Raw genomic sequence first — 20,127 nt, forward strand, 5'->3', positions numbered from 1 at the left:
TTTAAACATATTCTTCAGATATTTTTCTATCAATTATAGAAGTTTCTGCAAGAACTGTTTGTCAATGCCTGCAAATTTTATATATAAAGCCGGGAAAACCACTGAAACCCGTAAGAGACCGTGTTAATTTGGAGAATCTGTTTTAATTTTTTTCTCACGAACAAAGTATCCTCAGGCCTTAAAATTTTGACAGGACATTTTTTTATTATTTATTAATGTACTCGAATTTTTTTATCAAAATCTCTTTGTTAATTCGATTACCAGATGAACTTCCTTAATTTATCTTCTCCATATAAAAATCTGTTCAATTAATGTTAGGACCCTGTTCGTTAGCAAAGACTGAATATAAACATTGTATTGAATGAGTGTGAAGGAGCATTTCAATATAAATTGTATGACTGTTAATTTATTGAAGACAGAAGTGTTTTAATATTTTTTCCATTGACCAAGTAAGAGTTTTGATTTTCTGTCCATTGAACTTATAAAAGTTTTAATATTTTCTCCATTAAACCAAATTTATATCCTGAATACCAAATGTTTCATTTTTAGAATCAGATTCAGAACATATAGAGAATTTTTAGTTCACTAATAAGTGAGTCTTGTCAATAGTCTCTAAAAGTAAGTGAATGAGCACTCAACGTATGGGACAAAAACTATAAAGCATTTCGCTGCAATCTTTTTTTTTATTATGGACTCATCGGTGATGGAGCAGGTTTTATACTTTTCCATACTTTCGCTATAAAAGTTGTAATCGATCACATAAAAATGAGTTTGATTAATGTTTGACCCTGCGCATTAGTAAAAAACAAACATTGTATTGGATTAGTGTGTGACGGGGCATTCCAATAATGTAAGTTGCACGACTACTAATTCATTGAAGACAGGAGTGTTATATTCTGTCCATTGATTCTGATATTCTGTCTATGAAATGAAACCAGTAAAAACTTTATATCATATTATAAAAATTTGGTTGGATATTCCGATTTCAGGATCTGGTCTGAATAGAATGTATAAATAAGGAATCTTAACATTACCTTTGAGTGGTGAAGGAATAATTACAATGAAAGTTGACAGATATTTGAACACCGCTGATATTCCCTCTCCTTGATTTTTTACCGCTGGGATACAGATGAAGTCAGATTCCCTACACATTTGAGTAATGAGTTATTATTTTCCCACATATTCAGAGATAAACGAACAACCTCGAAAATAGAGAAACTCTACGTAAATTCGTTTGCACAAATCAATTTCCTTTGAACAATGCCAGCGAGATCCTTTTGTTCATTAATTTTCTATGTTTTTTTACATTATGAATAAACGAACCGTGTCCATAAATTTTTTTGGTATACTATATGTTCCATTTTTAGAATCAGATTCAGAAGAAAACGTATATAGAACTTTAAGTTCACCTATAAATAAGTTTTGTCATTGGTCTCTAAAAGAAAATGAATGAGCACTCAACGTATGGGACAAAATCTATGAAGCATTTCGCTGCAATCTTTTTTTTTTGATTATGGACGCATTGGTAATGGAACAGATACAACATAGAAAATATTTAATTTAACTTTTCTTCTTATAAAAATCTGTTCAATTAATGATAGAATCCTGTTCACTAGCAAAGACTGGATAAACAAACATTGTATTGAATGAGTGTTAAGGTATTTTAATATTTTTTCCATCGACCAAGTAAAAGTTTTGATTTTCTGTCCATTGAGCTTATAAAAGTTTTAATATTTTCTCCATTAAACCAAGTTTATATCCTGAATACCAAATGTTTTATTTTTAGAATCAGATTCAGAACATATAGAGAATTTTTAGTTCACTAATAAGTGAGTCTTGTCAATAGTCTCTAAAAGTAAGTGAATGAGCACTCAACGTATGGGACAAAAACTATGAAGCATTTCGCTGCAATCTTTTTTTTTATTATGGACTCATCGGTGATGGAGCAGGTTTTATACTTTTCCATACTTTCGCTATAAAAGTTGTAATCGATCACATAAAAATGAGTTTGATTAATGTTTGACCCTGCGCATTAGTAAAAAACAAACATTGTATTGGATTAGTGTGTGACGGGGCATTCCAATAATGTAAGTTGCACGACTACTAATTCATTGAAGACAGGAGTGTTATATTCTGTCCATTGATTCTGATATTCTGTCTATGAAATGAAACCAGTAAAAACTTTATATCATATTATAAAAATTTGGTTGGATATTCCGATTTCAGGATCTGGTCTGAATAGCATGTATAAATAAGGAATCTTATCATTACCTTTGAGTGGTTTACAATGAAAGTTGACAGATATTTGAACACCACTGATATTCCCTCCTTGATTTTTTTACCGCTGGGATACAGATGAAGTCAGATTCCCTACACATTTGAGTAATATTATTTTCCCACATATTCAGAAATAAACGAACAACCTCGAAAATAGAGAAACTACGTAAATTCGTTTGCACAAATCAATTTCCTTTGAACAATGCCAGCAAGATCCTTTGTTTTTATTAACCTTTTTGCAAAATAATTCAACACTTTTCATATTTTTCTATGTTTTTGGTACACTATGAATAAATGAACCGTGTTCATGATGAATTTTTTTGATATTAAATCTCATGAAAATCAAAGAAAATGTTCAAATTCCCGGAATATTTTAAGCAACTAAAGGTAAATTCATAAAAAACACTTTCACTTGCATTTTTCCGTCCCAAATTATGAATTCAGGCACCGTTCGATTTAGAAAAAGAGAATAGAAAATAACAATCACATAAATACTCACGAATTATCCGTTCAAATCGTGCACATTTATGAAGTACTTAGACTCACGACACATTGAAGCTGATATAGGGACGAAAAACTATTTTTTACTTCTGACCGGCGTCTATGTATGAATTTTTTATAATAAGAAATTATTATCCACGAAAATGAGGAGAATGCTCACACGAGTTGTTATCACTGGTATCACTGGATGTTATAACAAACAAATTAACCAGGGCTAACAAAACTCCTGTTAAAGGACTCTTCATATTTTAGTTCAAACTTTTTCCGACAGGCCGCTACTATAAAAAATATAAAACTAGCATCGGGTAGAAGATATTCAAACAAATTTTTAAATAATTGCGTGATAAATAAATTCCTTCACACTTTAACGTGTGTCAACGACTCAATTTTTTTATGGTGTTCGTATACAATCTGAAAGAAAATATGTTCCACCGTTTTTCGTGCTGTGGTCATGATAGAATTATACTTGAGTTGAAGCGCCCTCTGCGCTTAGACAGATAATTCAATTCGGGCGCCCTCATCCAACTTTTCATTTTTTTTTCAAAGCTAACCCTTTGATAGTGTTTTAATTGATTTATTTGAAAACTTTAATTGAAGTTTTCGTTTGAAATATTAACGTGATACAGAAAAACCTAAGCGAAAATCAAGAAAATCGTTGTGAACAGAAGGCCCCTTCGCGGCTCATTTCGGAATCATAGGCAAAATATGAATTTTCATAACTTGTATAAATAAAGTTAACGGCCGTTTTCTCCGACGCACTTTAAACTCAGTTCAAACTTAGATTAAGGTTGGAAAAAACGGGCTCAAGGTTTTGTGATGTGTCGGGATGGAATATCGGTATTCAAATTTCAAGAGTAGGAATTGTTATAAATAAACTCATCCTGACAGTAGTTTTTTCTTATGGAAAAAGTAAAAAGGAACATTGATAATTAAATAAGAAATCAATAAACATAAATAATGAGAACATATGTGACCGAATGAAAACGGGGAATTCCCGCTGTGGACCAACTTTACTAACTACTTGTTACCGGTTGATGGTAACTATCTCTGAAATATTTCACGAAGTATATAGTTTGTATCTAACTTCGTTATAACTAGAAAGCACTCATAATGTTAATCTAGAAGAATCTATTAGTTTCCGTTTGCATACTTGTCTTGCTCAAGTTATTAATAAGTTAAAGCATCCTCTGTGGTTATAGTGTTATAGAATTGTGCTGAACCCGAAACGCCCCCAGGTGGCTGACATCCAACTCATGAGCGAAGCCGCCACCGCTTTGTTTAAATAAACACACGTCAAAGGGGCATGTAAGTGACCCTATAATTTGCAAAGTACTAATTGTTCCTGAACTATCGTCTTCGTTTCATTTGTCATGAAAAATGTGGATAATAAAACACCAATGGATATTTCGGCCTAATTTTTTACTGCTGCCATCTAGCGGCATCAGAGCGAATCGCCGAAGGCACTGCCATCTCATTGAAGAGTTTAAACAACGAGTCGCTACCGCGTCTCTTGATTAAACATTTAACCGTTGACGAGGGAGCTCATTCGACGAACACCTGTTGCTGTGAAAAGACGTAAGTATTTTTTCACTTTTGTAGTTTGCAAATGTCGTTTTTATTAACTAATGTTTAACGATAAATAAAGACGTTCAATATTATTGCCGTAATCATAAGAAAAATGACATTTTAAAATAATTTTTTTTTTCATTTCAGAAAATGGAAATTGATGAGCGCCAGCCAAATAATGTTGCTGACGGCGACGATGCCGAAGAGAGGCACGATATGCCACCACCACCACCACCACCAGCGGAACCTGCTGAACCGCAAGAGCCACTCGGGCCACCTCCTGGCCCACAGGTCAATGACAGACCTATGAATCGTAAGTAAAACGAGCTTGGGATTATTACTTCCTTTTCTTTTCGACTTAAATTTAAGAAAATTGTTTTCATTGTTCCAGGGCGAGGCACGCGAGCTGGGTGGCGAGTTCGGGAGGCGTTGCAGCTTGAATATCTGCAACGCCTACAACTCCTCACGGCGAGATCCTTGGCTAGCCAAGCTTTGCGGGCCAGGCGGGTCCGTAGGGCATGGGCTCGTGGCAACCGGGGTGGCCGTGGTGGCCGTGGTGGCCAATAATACTAAATAAATAGTTTTATAAAGATGTTTTTGTTTTGTTTTTTCATTTATTCCCACTGAAGTGCAGCTCCGCTAATAAACAGTTCAAGACCGGTGCTATATATCTCTAATTATACAATTTACTTCATATACGCACTCTGTTTTTATAACTTTTGCTTTTTCTTACTGAAGTATAACTCCGCTAATGAACTGTTCAAGACCGGTGCTATCTCCGATTTCTTTTTTGACTACAATTTGCTTCATAAGCACTATATTATAATTTCCTTTCATCATTCTAACGATGGCTCAATTCATCTGAGTGTCCAAAGTTGTAGCACTCAGAATCACCATAGAAGCCGGTGTAAAATCCGAACTGAATTTTCTTCAGCGTCAACTTAATCTCCTAAGTAGACTTCATTCATAGAAATGCCTGCGCCTGTTGGTTTGGATATCACACTCTGCGAAATAATGGAAATTAAATTCTGCGATGTGTTGATTAAGATATACCATCATGTAAATTTTCAAACTGCGAAACAATTAAAAACTTTTTCCTTTCATCATTCTAACGATGGCTCAATTCATCTGAGTGTCCAAAGTTGTAGCACTCAGAATCACCATAGAAGCCGGTGGTAGAATCCGAACTGAATTTTCTTCAGGGTCAACTTAATCTCCTAAGTAGGCTTCATCCGTAGAAATGCCTGCGCCTGTTGGTTTGGATATCACACTCTGCGAAATAATGAAAATAAAATTCTGTGATGTGTTGATTAAGATATACCATTCATGTAAACTTTCAAACTGCGAAAAATTAAAAACTTAGACATTGAATTTTATCATCTAAACTTTTTTTTGAAGAAAAAAAATGACCTGACTGCGAAAGCTAAATTTTTTAACGAATATTTATTGAGTAATCTACAAATTACCAAAAGTTTTAAATTATCAATTTTGAACCACCAAACAATTCTGCATCGATGAAGCTTTCCAGGTGAATTATTTTGAACGAAATTAATTTTGGCCGGCTAACTTTATGTCGAAATTAAAAATTGTTTATTCATCGAAAAATATTGAATACCAAGTGTTTTAATTACGCTATCCGGGACCACCACACAACCACCTAGAAATATTTATTATAAAAAGTGAAAAATTAATAAAAATACCGATACTCGAAATGTGCCGGGTGTGAGCGCAGCTGATGTGTGTTGGTGTGATACGCAGCTGATCCATCTTCCATATTGGATGTACGTGTAGCATACGTGCACTAGTATGCGTGTTTCCTTACCGCTCATACCAAGACGAATGGTTGTTTTATTTCGGAGCCCGTTTTTGTTAAAAATTTTCACTGCATGCATTACTAAAAAATCGAGCGGTCATCGGATAATGCCAAGACGATTTTCTCAAGCGCCTCCGAAAAAAAATTGAAAGTAAGTCACAAGTATACAGAAATGGTGAAACGGGAAGCACGCCTGGAAAACAAACCCTAGTATGAATCATGGCAATTCTGGAAATTCCAATGAAACTACAAACGACGTTTTGATGCAAGATTTTTCAAATATCCAAATCGAGTATCTCGAATCACTAACAAGTCAAAAAACGATAAGAAAGAATACAGGTAATTTCGATTTTTCTTGGAGCTACAGCACAGTTTACGGTATGGATAAAAATTTTCAAAATAATTTGAGAAATGTTCTTCTGTGAATGGGGAATTTCTCATAAAACATTTCTATACAATATAAAATGGTGAATTTGTTTTAATGGTGCTGGGTGAACGTTGAACTGCAGTATCTGCGAGAAGATAAATTCTGAATCTGGAACAAGGAAACTTCAAATTTTTGTTTTTCTCTAAGAATTTATATTCTGAAAAATGACAAAAATATAACCTCGCTCGACAGTGGAGTTACATTCCGCTTATAACTACAATGTGCCAAACATGTGAGGTGCTAGATGGATTATGCATTCATTGTGGAAATATGATCTCTAGTTAACAACATCGGTAAGAATACATATACATTTTTCATATTCTTTCCCGTGAAATAATCTAAGTAGGATTATATTATCATTATGTTATTATTTTTTTGAGTTTTAACCTCGCTCGACAGTGGAGATACATTTCGCTTATTTCTTTTTACTCCTCACGCCTATTGTTGATAGATCAATTTCTATATAATCATTTTTCATATCATCGTTACTTAATTTGTCTCATTATTAACCGAAATCAAAATAAATTTTTTTAATAAAATTGCGTGGGAAAAATATATTAAAGGAAAAAAATCGCGTAAACTAGTAGACTCTTTTAGTTAATATTTTGTTTTATAATTATGACAGTAGTTTTTTTTAATATCAGGTGAACACCATTCTCATGCACAGTAGGCACAACGACGAGAATCCTCGACGAAATATCTGTTGGATGTCTGAACCGATGAAGTTGTTTGACGAAATTGAATATGAAAAGTGCACGGGCTCAACGCAAAAGTTCTCGAGCATCTTGTCAAATTTTACGTGAATCAACCACGCGGAAGAGAAGGCGTGCAAATGAAGCCCTATCTACAACATGGCGAGGGACTCGTTGTAATGTTGCTGGTGATATGAAAAGAATCCGACTCGAAGAAAATTTCAAATTTTGCTATCTAACAGACCTCGTCATAGGTTCGTTCTATTTTTTCTTCTTAATAAGCGATGTGTCATATGAAAATATTGAACGCCCACATGAAAGAACCAAAATATTTTTTCTCATCAAAATTAAGCCTTTTCAGAAATTTTGTAGAGATTCATATTAAAAATTTATTATTACAACAATGAACGAAATGTCCTCACGTAAATAATCAACACAGCAAAGATATGTTGAGTGGTTTAAACTAAATTTTATTGATTTTCATTAATGAATTCTAATCAATATTGTTTTCAAATGAAGGCCGGCACCGGAGCTTTACCAGTGGAAGAATACATTTAAAGACACAAAACAAGACCGCTTGATAAGAAGTTCTCCATGGGTTATATATGCGAAGACACAAAATAAGATTTAGCATTCAATCATATATTTGATTTGACGACCACTGTTCAAAGTATATTCCAAGAGCTGTGCGAAGAGACAAGCACAATCCAAAATGGGAGAAGACTTACTATCCGTGATAAATGAAGAAATATTCAAATATAGATATTAAATACTTTACGCTTTCTTCTTTCACTGAGTCATAAAAACAGAGTACCTGACATTTTCTCGAGGGTTTATTCAAATAGCAATCAAGATGTGGGTGTTGCATCAAAACACTTGAAGAAAGAATAAACTGTTCAAACGTAAATTTTTTATTTAATCAAACACTTTCTTACGACACATATTTTTGATTTTTTGAGGAAAAAACAGTAATAAAATTTTTAAATCAATAAATATTTTTAAATAAATAATTTTTAAATCTTCCATTATCATCGGACTTCTTCCAAATCCAGAAAATTCACATCGATTGCACCAACCAATACGCTCAGCAGAGACGGTGTTTATAAAAGATATTTTGTTTGTTCTCTTAATCCACGAGCAATATCTACCCGGAAGAATCAAGCTTATATATTTAATATTGTTGATATTATAATTATTTAATTAATGTGTAACGCTAGAGTAAACTAGAAACTAGTAGAATCCTCCACCCAACGAGACACACCGTTGATAATTCAAAGTCCATGCCCTATCGGAAATCAACGTTATCACGTTGTCTAATTGCTCGATTCTTTTCTATGGGAAACACTCCCGAGTCTCTGAAAATTGTACAATCATCGTACGTTCTTCCATCACAGAATTTTACATTGTGCTCATATTGAAATTAAATAAAAAACGCTGCTGAAAACAAGAAATTAGATTTTATGACAATGCACCAAAATATTGATGATTAAAATTTGTTGAAAAAATTGATGATTCAAATTTTTATCGACCAACGTTTTACCGCGCTAAGGAGTTATTACCATTGCACATCGAGAAGACGTTTTTTCTGTTCAAATACTTTACAAATATGTACAATTTCGAAGCAATTGTGTTATTTTTACGTCTTTCATTCACAAGTATTTAATAAAATTCCTGCATAATAATGATATTAAAAACGAATGATTTGAAAATTGAAAGTAACGCAGAACGAACTAATATCGAAGTTCGGTGTCTCATCAAGTGTGGATTCACTAAATATGTAGTCCATCGATCATATATAATTTATCTGTACGCTCACAACCGTTCATATATATAATAATAATAATAACAACATATTCAATATGGGACGAGTAGAAAAAAAATGAAATGTTTGGAAAAAAAATGAGGGTTTTCGGTTTTTTTTTCTCCTTTAAGGTGCATTAAAACATATGAAAGCAAGAACGACTCTGTACGTGCTTAAGTGATCTGTCAGTTGCTTGAGTGCGAAAGAGGTGACTGAAAAGCAGATACACGGTTTATTTGGACATCCTTGATATTTTGTGAAAAATAAGTTTTACCTTCTTCTGTGATGAAAGGAGAATAACGCTGTGTAACTCACATTTTTTTCAAAACATTGAGCATATTTTGTGAAAAATAAGTTTTACCTTCTTCTGTGATGAAAGGAGAATAACGCTGTGTAACTCACATTTTTTTCAAAACATTGAGCATATTGAGTCGTGAAAATTTGTATTTCGCATAGCAGTGAGCGAGACAACGAACATTTTTGTCATTTTTTTTGTTTTTCTTTGTGAACCCGTGACAATAAGACGTAATTACAATTCCAAACGGATGTTATTCAGTTTTATTTTATTCGTTTTGAATTTTCAATTCAAAATATTCATTTACTGAGGAATTCGTGTATAAAAATAATAACGATTGCCAAATAATGCACGATGTTTCTCTCGTTATTCTCCTCTTCCTTGAATTTTGATACCCACGCTTTATTTGACGAATATCGAGGGTGCTTACTTTTTTGTTTTATTTTTGCTCTTTTCAGTCCGAAACGATTGTTCGAACATTTTGTTTTTCTCCCTTCAACCCTCGTTAAATTCATCACTGTGCCTCGTTAATATCTGAACAATTCGACAGCCCGAGGCATCATTCGGAAAACGACGTGTAAAAACAAACTTCCTTTTATGTAAGTCCATATTATTAAATATATTTTACAATAATATTATCATTGTACATGCACAATGGTATGCTGCTCTACACATTGTTCTGCCATCGCCGGCCAACCAGCGCAATTATCGCTCACGCCCGCTTCCGAATTGAGGTTGTATCAAAAAGGCTGCTTTCTTTCTTGCAAAAGATAATAAACGGGATATCTAACGTTATATATAATTTTCCATTAGAAAATTTGACGAAAGCATTCGAGTTCGAAAATTCAAAATATTCATCGTTTTTTCCTTTTCAGAAATGTCAGGCGGGATCTTCGAGAATTAGATGATATTGCGCCGATTAGATTAACGATCAACAATAAAGTGTCAATTAGTTAAAAATAGACGTAAGGACTGGATTGAGGAGTCCCGATGTGTGCGCCGCGCCTTCGTACCTGTGATGACGAAGAGAAAACAAAAATGCGCTATTTATAAAACAGTCTTCGACAGTTAAGGCTACTTAAAATTGAAACAATTGAAAGCTATGGTAAATTAATGCATTTTCGATCGATGGCCGGCCAATAAACGAGCATGAGTATCGGCATCCTTACATCTCTAGAAAAATTTAACAGCATGATTTCTATTGATAAGTTTATTCCAAATCTACTTTTGGCTAATATTCAGAAATAAGGTTATTTTGTCTATTAAATCATGGACCGAGAAACAAAAATTCAGACTAATTTTTCGGCTAACCAAGGGTCCCCTTACACGAAAAAGTTGAAAATATGATCAGACCTTTCCTTTCAATGATATCAGACGAAAATCTCTGTGCGATAATTCTCCGAATAAAAAAAAAAGAAAATGCTCTTCACCGACAAAGTATAATGTTTCCTGAATGTCCTAGGAAAACTACGTCTACGGAACTATAATTGAGGAATACAAGCAATGATAAATTTTCAACTTACTTAATAAGCTTTCCTGGCTTTATAAACGTATTGTAGTACGCTTTCGATGCTTCTTCTTTCATAACTTCGAACAGTTCTTCCGTAACGAGGTTCGAAAAATTGGCTATGTATTTTGTTATCGTTTCCAGTAGGAGCTAAAATATTGGAAAAATTAAATCAACAAGATTGGATAAAATGTAGAAGCACGATATTGCACAAATTCTCGTGAGTATCATATTTACAAATAATTTTTGATTGAATCCATTCAGTTTGACCACAAGACCCATCTCGCAAGACATTATCGTATAATGCAGCTCAGCTGCTGTAGCTGGATATAATTCCTCAGTTAACAATTGCTTGAGAATCGCCACGAATAGATCGAGCATAGCAAAATTGAAAACGGTAATCGTGATTGAATTAAAAATAACATTCTTTTGAACGAGAGGTGTTCATTATTTCCTTACTTTTCCGGTGACTGCAATGGCCAACGGTGATATATAAAAAAATTCATAACACTCGGGCAATCTGAACTTCGTGTCAGGTTTGTACCACACTTCGGAAAGAGAGTCTGAATAAACTTTGACAGGATAGTCTGATGGCTTCTCTGGTTTTGGTACGAGGGTAAAATCATCAGTTACAAAAATGTTCGGTTCCGGTAAATGGAAGCCTGAAAACGGTTCTACGTTTTGCCAACACTTAATCCAATCGGCTGGTATTTCAATGTCTGCGTATTTCGTTTTGAACCACGGCTCAACCTTGCTGAACTCGTCCTCGTTAAACTCGAATATTATCGAATATTAGTACAATTCGGAACCATTTATATATAAATGAGCTGGTGCGTAAAAGTGCATATTTTCGCAGAGATCCTCGACGTACTGGTCAGGCGGTGTTTCATCGGAAAATCTATAACAATTAATGAACGAATGAACGAATCATTTAAAAATATTGACTGAAAAGAAAAAATGGGGAAAAAAGGTGTAAGCTCGGAAATCCAAATGAATATACAGTTTAGGATTATTACACAGAAGAAATGTTTCATTTAAAATTGCACGATTCGCATCTACAGTTATTTGATTTTTACCTGAAATTGGTTTCCTCAATTCTATGAATCTCGTCGTAAATACGTTTTTGGGGACTTTCGCGTCTCATAAGATTAATGTAAGAATAAACAGCGTAGAGAACATCCTTCAAATTTTTACGACCTTCGTCGGTGAGCACGAGAGTAAGACTGAAAAGGGCGTACATGGAGCTATGTTCGAAACCGCTTTTCACCATTTCCGCTGAAAACATCCAAGCACCACATTTTTTTTCGTAGTAACTGATCAACGATCCCTTGCCCTCGTGACCGATAATCCAAGAGACGTATTGATGTGGTTTGCTCTTGTACAGATGAAAAAAAAGCGATGGCATTGTCCAAGTTAATTCAACCTAGCAAACGTTGAAAAATGCGTGTGAGAATTTCGTTCAGGAATCCGTTCACATTTTTTCTCTCTTCAGTGTCGTTTAAGCCTTCAAGGCTACGGACGAAACATCGTTTCCGAGAAATTTACCTGGCAAACATCTTTGATGGGTTTTACTTTATACATTCGATGGAAGCGCGACGTCTTGAATGATTCGGCGCCTTTATATTCGTCAAAATTTGTAGGAGGCAAATTGTTATTCGGTACGTTCGAAAAACACTCCTTAACGTAATTTTTCAGTGTGTCGAGCGGTAATCTCGCCTGTAGAACAATTTTATCGAACGAGTTAATCACAACAAATATTGTTTTGAAAAATCAGTTGCATCTGTATAGTCATAAAATAAAATATTTTTTCTCGAACCTGTATTGCTACGGTCATTCGATGAGCGCTATAATGACGTTGACGAAATTTGTGCAATTCCTCATAGAGTTTGTCATCCGTAACATTATCGCGGAGAGTAATCAAGTTACCCCAAACAAATTTGGTCGCGGGATGTCCAGTTTTTGCTAAGCTGCTGAAGAGCTGTTCTTTCCTGTGAAAATCGGACGGTAACGCCATCTGAAATTCTATGAAACTTTATGAATTGAGTGAAGTCGACATGCTTCTACATTCAATGAGAGAAAAGACATTGCTACCGTACCACTCTCTACTGCTTCTCGTTCTCGAGTAATAGCGTCACGTTTTATCAAGGGACTTATGAAAAATGGAGCAAAACGATCGAGTGCGCTGTGCAGAAATTTTTCTTGTATCTCAAAATAAAACGTTGTTTTCTTGCACTCGGTATACGCATTGTCGGAACCACCATGTTTTTTTATAAATGCGTCGAAGTCGTTTTCCTTAAATCATTGTAAAACGAATGTCATTGCTGTCGATTCTTGAATAGTTTATTTTAAGAAGAGAGTTGTCTCTTTGCACTACCTTCGCACTACATGTATACTATATCTGTGGATATTTCTTAGATCCCATGAACACCATGTGCTCCAAAAAATGAGCCATTCCAGGTATTTCTGGAGGATCGCTGAAGCTCCCTACGCCAATGCACAATCCACAAGCTGCCTAAAAAAAATATTAACTCAACAAACAATTTGGAGTGAAACTGCATATCAAGTTTTCGAATAACTTTCAAAAAGTTCTAGAATACCATATGAATGTCGATGAAATTATAAAAAAATGGAATCATTTATCATGCATACAAATATTTCTTTAATCATCACTGAATTTGCAAAATTATGGAAATAGAGAAGAAAAACAGTCAATTGGTATTATTTTTTCTTAAAATAATGACAAATGACAAGGATTTATTATTTACCATTTTTTCCTCTCTTTTCATTTTCTTTTAATTTCCTTAGCCCTTGATTCATCTTTAGCATCGTTGTCGATCTGATCTACATCGTCTTCGTTATCCTCACTGTCATCCTCATCATCCACACCATCATCTTCATCACTTTCTCCATTTTCTTCACTCCCACTCTCATCTTCATCTTCGCTCGCTGCTTTTGCTAGTGAATAAAAATTGTTAATGACGATCATTGCTTGGCTATAAGTAATAAATTATAATCTACAATCACCATGGTCATGTTCTCCATCTTTAACAGCAAGGGTAGAATCATCTTGACACGAAACTGGACTAGGATCAGCGATCAAGAGAGCGGTAACCATTTGGTAATTTGATAACTCTGGATATTCAAACAGATAAATGTCATTATCAAAATTCAAAGTTAACTGCATTCGAGTATTTGTTTTTTTTACTTAATAAATTGGAATTTGTTTTTTTTTTTTATTTAATAAATTGGAAACAATCTTCGATGGAATAGAGAAATTTTATTGTCATTCGCACAGCTCTTGGAATATACTTTGAACAGTGGTCGTCAAATCAAATATATGATTGAATGCTAAATCTTGTTTTGTGTCTTCGCATATATAACCCATGGAGAACTTCTTATCAAGCGGTCTTGTTTTGTGTCTTTAAATATATTCTTCCACTGGTAAAGCTCCGGTGCCGGCCTTCATTTGAAAACAATATTGATTAGAATTCATTAATGAAAATCAATAAAATTTAGTTTAAACCACTCAACATATCTTTGCTGTGTTGATTATTTACGTGAGGACATTTCGTTCATTGTTGTAATAATAAATTTTTAATATGAATCTCTACAAAATTTCTGAAAAGGCTTAATTTTGATGAGAAAAAATATTTTGGTTCTTTCATGTGGGCGTTCAATATTTTCATATGACACATCGCTTATTAAGAAGAAAAAATAGAACGAACCTATGACGAGGTCTGTTAGATAGCAAATATTTGAAATTTTCTTCGAGTCGGATTCTTTTCATATCACCAGCAACATTACAACGAGTCCCTCGCCATGTTGTAGATAGGGCTTCATTTGCACGCCTTCTCTTCCGCGTGGTTGATTCACGTAAAATTTGACAAGATGCTCGAGAACTTTTGCGTTGAGCCCGTGCACTTTTCATATTCAATTTCGTCAAACAACTTCATCGGTTCAGACATCCAACAGATATTTCGTCGAGGATTCTCGTCGTTGTGCCTACTGTGCATGAGAATGGTGTTCACCTGATATTAAAAAAAACTACTGTCATAATTATAAAACAAAATATTAACTAAAAGAGTCTACTAGTTTACGCGATTTTTTTCCTTTAATATATTTTTCCCACGCAATTTTATTAAAAAAATTTATTTTGATTTCGGTTAATAATGAGACAAATTAAGTAACGATGATATGAAAAATGATTATATAGAAATTAATCTATCAACAATAGGCGTGAGGAGTAAAAAGAAATAAGCGAAATGTATCTCCACTGTCGAGCGAGGTTAAAACTCAAAAAAATAATAACATAATGATAATATAATCCTACTTAGATTATTTCACGGGAAAGAATATGAAAAATGTATATGTATTCTTACCGATGTTGTTAACTAGAGATCGTATTTCCACAATGAATGCATAATCCATCTAGCACCTCACATGTTTTTGTAGTTATAAGCGGAATGTAACTTCACTGTCGAGCGAGGTTATATTTCGATTTCTTTTATATTTGAATCACGGGAAAGAATATGCAAATTCATTATTTATTTAATCACATGTCGAAATGATGATTCTATAAAAATACCGATACTCGAAATGTGCCGGGTGTGTATTTATTCCAAATAAAATATCGGGAGCAACTTTGACCGCGCTTGAACTTTTTCATTACCACTATTTTATTAAAAAAATAATCACCTCATTGATATAAAATGAAATAATCACGTCATTGTTGATTAATCCTTCCACTTTTCATTTATATTTACAATCCGCACGCAAACAGCACTCTGAGGATCATAACCTCAAACGTCAACATAACATGAAATTTCGGCTAGTGACTTTCGGGCTCTCGGTCCTTCCACAGCTGCTTTCCGCCAACTTCCCTGAATTTATTGTTGAATGTGATTGGCCTAGAAATTTACTCACCTCTCATTGGTTGCAACAAAAATTCTCTAACCGGGGATTGGTGATCGTGGGGGCCAAGGAGCCTATGTTTGTAGCGGTCAGAGTACGCGTATACAGATACGAAAATCATGAATGTGTAAGTAATTTTTGCATAATCTTAGGCCCGTGCAAAGTTTTTTCTCAGCAATTGCGACACCGATCATGCTGATTTTGGGCTCATTCGATAGAGAACTTCTTAATTAGCTGAAAGTTCAATTTTCAAAGCCGTACATAACTCATGAGCTTCGTAATTAAAGAAAATCACATGCGAATTTTACCCCCACCACGTCGAATCGTTTTATTCAGAGAAAATATAGTCTCGGCAAGAGCCTCGGGCCAGCAGACGACAGGGCTGTCAATGTACTTGTCCCGAGACTCTACCGAGTCTCTTGATGATGTCGTTTCCGAACGTTCATAAACGTGAAAATTGGAGATCACCGATATACTTTTGTGTGAATCGACACAAATTAACCAGATTCACAGACATTTCGTTCTGAATCGCTTTCCGATGTGCGAATCGCGATCACACCTTACAATCGAGTGATGTCGTTTCCGAACCATCATAAACATGAAAATTGGTGATCACCGATACACTTTTGTGTGAATCGACACAAATTAACAAGATTCACTGACATTTCGTTCTGAATCGCTTTCCGATGTGCGAATCGCGATCACACCTTACAATCGAGTGATGTCGTTTCCGAACCATCATAAACATGAAAATTGGTGATCACCGATACACTTTTGTGTGAATCGACACAAATTAACAAGATTCACTGACATTTCGTTCTGAATCGCTTTCCGATGTGCAAATCGAGATCAAACATTACAATCGAGTGATGTCGTTTCCGAACCATCATAAACGTGAAAATTGGTGATCACCGATACACTTTTGTGTGAATCGATAAAAATTAACAAGATTCACTGACATTTCGAACTGAACAGCTTTCCGACGTGCGATTCGAGATCATACCTTACAATCGAGTGATGTCGTTTCCTAACGTTCATAAACATGGAAATTGGTGATCACCGATACACTTTTGTGGGAATCGACACAAATTGACAAGATTCACTGACATTTCGTTCTGAATCGCTTTCCGATGTGCGAATCGAGATCATACATTACAATCGAGTGATGTCGTTTCCGAACGTTCATAAACGTGAAAATTGCAGATCACCGATATACTTTTGTGTGAATCGACACAAATTAACCAGATTCACAGACATTTCGATCTGAATCGCTTTCCGATGTGCGAATCGCGATCACACCTTACAATCGAGTGATGTCGTTTCCGAACCATCATAAACATGAAAATTGGTGATCACCGATACACTTTTGTGTGAATCGACACAAATTAACAAGATTCACTGACATTTCGTTCTGAATCGCTTTCCGATGTGCAAATCGAGATCAAATATTACAATCGAGTGATGTCGTTTCCGAACCATCATAAACGTGAAAATTGGTGATCACAGATACACTTTTGTGTGAATCGATAAAAATTAACAAGATTCACTGACATTTCGAACTGAACAGCTTTCCGACGTGCGATTCGAGATCATACCTTACAATCGAGTGATGTCGTTTCTTAACGTTCATAAACATGAAAATTGGTGATCACCGATACACTTTTGTGTGAATCGACACAAATTGACAAGATTCACTGACATTTCGTTCTGAATCGCTTTCCGATGTGCAAATCGAGATCAAATATTACAATCGAGTGATGTCGTTTCCGAACCATCATAAACATGAAAATTGGTGATCACCGATACACTTTTGTGTGAATCGACACAAATTAACAAGATTCACTGACATTTCGTTCTGAATCGCTTTCCGATGTGCAAATCGAGATCAAATATTACAATCGAGTGATGTCGTTTCCGAACCATCATAAACGTGAAAATTGGTGATCACCGATACACTTTTGTGTGAATCGATAAAAATTAACAAGATTCACTGACATTTCGAACTGAACAGCTTTCCGACGTGCGATTCGAGATCATACCTTACAATCGAGTGATGTCGTTTCCTAACGTTCATAAACATGAAAATTGGTGATCACCGATACACTTTTGTGTGAATCGACACAAATTGACAAGATTCACTGACATTTCGTTCTGAATCGCTTTCCAATGTGCGAATCGAAATCATACATTACAATCGAGTGATGTCGTTTCCGAACGTTCATAAACGTGAAAATTGCACATCACCGATATACTTTTGTGTGAATCGACACAAATTAACCAGATTCACTGACATTTCGTTCTGGATCGCTTTCCGATGTGCGAATCGCGATCACACCTTTCAATCGAGTGATGTCGTTTCCGAACGTTCATAAACATGAACATTGGTGATCACCGATACACTTTTGTGTGAATCGATAAAAATTAACAAGATTCACTGACATTTCGAACTGAACAGCTTTCCGATGTGCAAATCGAGATGATACCTTACAATCGAGTGATCTCGTTTCCGAACGTTCATAAACATGAACATTGGTGATCACCGATACACTTTTGTGTGAATCGACACAAATTAACCAGATTCACTGACATTTCGTTCTGAATCGCTTTCCGCTGTGCGAATAGAGATCACACCTTACAATCGAGTGATGTCGTTTCCGAACGATCATAAACGTGAAAATTGCTGATCACCGATAATACGCTTTTGTGTGAATCGATACAATTTAACAACATTCACTGACATTTCGACCAGCATCGCTTTCCGACGTGCGATTCGAGATCATTACACGTCGGAAAGCGATTCAGATCGAAGTGTCTGTGAACCTTGTTAATTTGTATCGATTCGCCCAAAAGTGTATCGGTATGTTACGTCGTGTGGTTTAATGCCCGGATTTTTAGAGAGAGACAAATTATCTAACGAAATACCGACAATACGATTCACGGCTACGGACGGTAAGAGAGAAACTTTTTAGAGCAGCCCGCTTGGTACGACAGGGATTTACCCTGGTCGCGGTTGGTTAGTTTACCGACTGCTGGAAATGTGGAACTTTACTTGACCGATTGGATTGATACAGACTGGATTACCGTCAGCAGTATGCTCGATGGTCGGCAACCGGAAGAATTTATTTGTCCAGGAAAATGATACACGGGGTACGACGCGTAGACTTATTTTAGATCTCGTATTTGAGAAGGTGAGATTTTCCCCCTCAGGACCGAAACCTATGCTCGTGAAATATTTACCGGATGACCTTTACAGAATAAAAATAAAATAAAACTCACTTACCGTTTAGTTATTCTTTGACGGGTGAGTTAATCGATTGTTATTACTTCGATGTCGATTGGTGTTGATGGTCGGGAAACGGTCGATGCCTCAGAGATGTTTCCACAATCGGGATGGTATTCTTCTCGTTGAGTGAAGATCGATGAACCGACCAAACGTCCCAATGAGTATGGCGAATTAGCGTCGATAATGAAGATGCTCTTCCGAACGATAACGTCGGAAACGACGCGAATTTTACTCGGGCCCGATTTTGACACCAAATTATAGATAATATCGTTCAGATATTCGACACCGGAGTTTTCAGATACCTGTGAGTGTTGAGTGGCTTTGCACAACGTTTTCACCCACGACTTATTATTACCGCGGTTTAGAGCGGGTCTATTACAGGCACGTTCGATGGCCCGGCGGATTTGAAATTTAACGCCTCCTCGACGTCTAGGCATAATAAGAGAATTTCATAATTAAATTTATATTTCGATAATTAATTCAAGTTTGTTTAAAGGATAGAAAAGAGAAAGAAATCTCGTTGACGTGCCAAATTCTCCAGCACAGAACAATGAGAAAGAGAGAGAGAGATAGAAATCTCGTTGGCGTGCCAAATTCTCCAGCACAGAACAATGAGAGAGAGAGAGAGAGATAGAAATAGGTATCGGCGTGCCAAATTCTCCAGCACAGAACGATACAAATAAAAGAATTAAAATACGATCTAACGTGCCTGAGTCTAGCACAAAAAGAATCGTATGGAAAAACTTGAATTAATTATTCAACTGCGAGATTAAATGAAAGAAGTATGCCAGATTATAAAAGAAATGAATCCGCAGGTTTATCGCTGAATTAAGGCACGAAAATGAAATTAAATAATGCCACGTTTTAAAGAATTTACGGTGTTAGGTAAAAGAGAGAATGAAATTAGTAAATTCGTTCAGTAATGAACACGAGTTTTTGTAAAACATGAAATTGAGACTCTAGTTAATCTTGATGAAAATAACTCGTGAAAATTTATAATTCGAGAAAAATAATTAGACTCGATTTTATCGAATTAAGAAATATTAATTCTCGA

General features: G+C 35.3%; 1 protein-coding gene and 2 long non-coding RNA genes across 3 annotated transcripts; 2 read left to right on the forward strand and 1 right to left on the reverse strand.

Moving 5' to 3' along the window:
- The first annotated feature begins 4,004 nt into the window (after nt 1–4,004).
- LOC122412640 (uncharacterized) lies at nt 4,005–4,566 on the forward strand. Its single transcript, XR_006261403.1, has 3 exons — nt 4,005–4,083; nt 4,215–4,353; nt 4,492–4,566. It is a non-coding gene; the product is annotated as an uncharacterized lncRNA (long non-coding RNA).
- Nucleotides 4,567–6,167: 1,601 nt separating this feature from the next.
- Nucleotides 6,168–7,480, forward strand: LOC122412348 (uncharacterized). Its single transcript, XR_006261321.1, has 3 exons — nt 6,168–6,496; nt 6,667–6,877; nt 7,229–7,480. It is a non-coding gene; the product is annotated as an uncharacterized lncRNA (long non-coding RNA).
- A 2,992-nt stretch (nt 7,481–10,472) lies between these two features.
- LOC122412178 (nardilysin-like) lies at nt 10,473–13,719 on the reverse strand. The gene is given in 12 exon segments (XM_043421546.1): nt 10,473–10,545; nt 10,896–11,029; nt 11,117–11,265; nt 11,341–11,777; nt 11,956–12,137; nt 12,139–12,188; nt 12,191–12,302; nt 12,425–12,595; nt 12,696–12,901; nt 12,976–13,171; nt 13,254–13,391; nt 13,645–13,719. Coding segments are annotated over 12 exon segments (1,869 nt in total). The 5' UTR covers nt 13,666–13,719.
- Between the last annotated feature and the right edge of the window lie 6,408 nt (nt 13,720–20,127).

The sequence above is a fragment of the Venturia canescens genome, chromosome 6, assembly GCF_019457755.1.
Source record: "Venturia canescens isolate UGA chromosome 6, ASM1945775v1, whole genome shotgun sequence".
NCBI lineage: Eukaryota > Metazoa > Arthropoda > Insecta > Hymenoptera > Ichneumonidae > Venturia > Venturia canescens.